The sequence below is a fragment of the Pygoscelis adeliae genome, unplaced genomic scaffold (genome assembly GCF_000699105.1).
Source record: "Pygoscelis adeliae isolate BGI_AS28 unplaced genomic scaffold, ASM69910v1 Scaffold22, whole genome shotgun sequence".
Classification (NCBI taxonomy): Eukaryota; Metazoa; Chordata; class Aves; order Sphenisciformes; family Spheniscidae; genus Pygoscelis; species Pygoscelis adeliae.
Window position 1 is genome coordinate 3,975,234 of NW_008824350.1, and position 1,915 is coordinate 3,977,148.

Below are 1,915 nucleotides of genomic sequence, written 5' to 3' on the forward strand. Positions count from 1 at the left end.
GCTCATAGGAATGGGACAGACTGTCGCTGCAAAAAACAAAACTGTACAAAAATCTTGCAAAACCAAAATGTCTGACTCCTCGCTGCGTTGTGAAACTAAACCTGCATCTTCTGTTAGCTGTCAGGAGCAAGGCAAGACCTGAGAAACGAACCCGTGGGAGCTGCCCTGTTTGTTTGCTTAATCACTTAGTTTAAATATAGATTAAAAATCACTTAAGCTCATCCACAAGTTAAGTGTGTGTCAACCAGCGGCTGTCAGAAACTGCAAGGGAAAAAGAACATAGTCACGGAAGGAAGAGGTTTTAGGAAAGGAACGAGAAAAAAAGGGATTCAATCCTTGGAGTGGGGCAACAGTGTATCTTCTTAAGGGACATCCATTCCTAAGTAAACAGCATATAGGAAACAAGAGCTGCCAGCTTCTCTTCATCTCTTCCCCCTGCTACTGCTAACACTTGCTAACAGTGAATAATTTGGTGAATAATCCCTCATTTACATTAATTTCTTCCGATTAAATGGAAATGTCATAGTTCACAGAATGTCAGCCTGTGCCTGAAACGCGCTGAAAAACCTCTGCAAGATCCTCACTTGCTGTGCCGCCTGCCCCGGCTGCGGTGTAGCATGTCCTTTCCAGTCCTGTCAGAGGTACAGCCACACCTCACACATTACGGAGTATCGCCTGTCCCAGCACTTTCTGGCTCTTCTGGGCCGGTTCAGCGGCCACCTCTATCACTGAAGGGTATGGCACTGGAAAAAGCCAACCTAATGAAAGCCAGTCACTTGAACTAGCAGCCACTCGCTGTAGCAAAACTATCTGGCACACATTTTCGCAGCAGCCTAGTTTACAATACCATCCACATTTTTTGCAGCTATGGAAATTTAAGGTTGTGCTAGTAAAAACACAGGATAGGTGGATTAAAGCCAACTGCTAGAGAAAACTGCAGAGAAGAAGCCTTGCTGTTCCCAGGAAGCTTGTGGGCTCTCTCCAGAGTGGACATGCTTTGTCCAGCCAAGACTCTTGGACCTGAGGGATTGCAGTGCTTGTGACCTGTCAGCCATGGGGAAAAGCATTTTAGACTGTGCCTGACTTAAAGATGTCTTCTCAAGTTTAGCATTAATATAGGTGAAACACCTGGGTAGCTTCTCAGCTACTGGGATGCAAACCGCAGTGACGCACAAGCTCAGAAACTGCTAATCAACGGCTCCTTGCAGCACAGGTCTCCCTTGCTGAGAGCACGATGAAGGACGTCATGTAACTAAATTGGTGGCATTCATCGACAGCCTGAGTTTAGCTCCTCCATTAGGAAACAGCTCTGCTTTCACAGCTGATGTTGCAATGCTAGGTATTGCATGTATTAATACTTTCCCTCCAGTGTTTTCAATCACTTGGTGGTGTTACACTGGGGTGCAATGGTTGCTGTGATGGTGTGGCCACATCTCTCCTTTTAAGTGGTGTGCTCCCACTCTTCTGTTTGTTTAGGCGTGCTTCTTTAGACAGTGAGCTCCCCAGGGCAGGGATGGAGCCACCTTCTCAGATGCCAAGGGCACAGTGTTGTGTGTGAGCTACCGGCGGTGAATATGAAAAAAGGCAGTAGACCGGGAACCCCCGCGCCTGTCCATGCAGCTGGGAAAATACGCTTTGTGGGTTTTGCCAGCATGTAGCAACAGCCCAGCTGGGTCAGAGGAACTCGGTAATGGCAATCACATAGTTAACAAATGTGATGTATTTCTGTCATTTGTTTTCTATTGTCCCTCACAATATTGACCAGCACTGTTGATTTTATTCCCGTCATGCCAGAAGTGACAGGCGCTCCAGGTGGGGCTGCCGGTCGGTGAAAATAAATGCATCAGCGCGGCTTCTTTTGAACAGAAAAGGGGGTGTGGGGACGGCGGCTTTCCCCTGTGTGTGCACAAAATGG

The 1,915-nt window shown here is 47.4% G+C and overlaps 1 protein-coding gene across 1 annotated transcript in view; it reads left to right on the forward strand.

The window, feature by feature from the left end:
- The first annotated feature begins 1,787 nt into the window (after window positions 1-1,787).
- Window positions 1,788-1,915, forward strand: part of RHOV (ras homolog family member V) — a 7,353-nt gene continuing 7,225 nt past the window's right edge. The window contains exon 1 of the mRNA XM_009319269.1: window positions 1,788-1,812. Within this exon, the coding sequence (XP_009317544.1) occupies window positions 1,788-1,812 (25 nt within the window). The remainder of the gene's footprint in view (window positions 1,813-1,915) is intronic.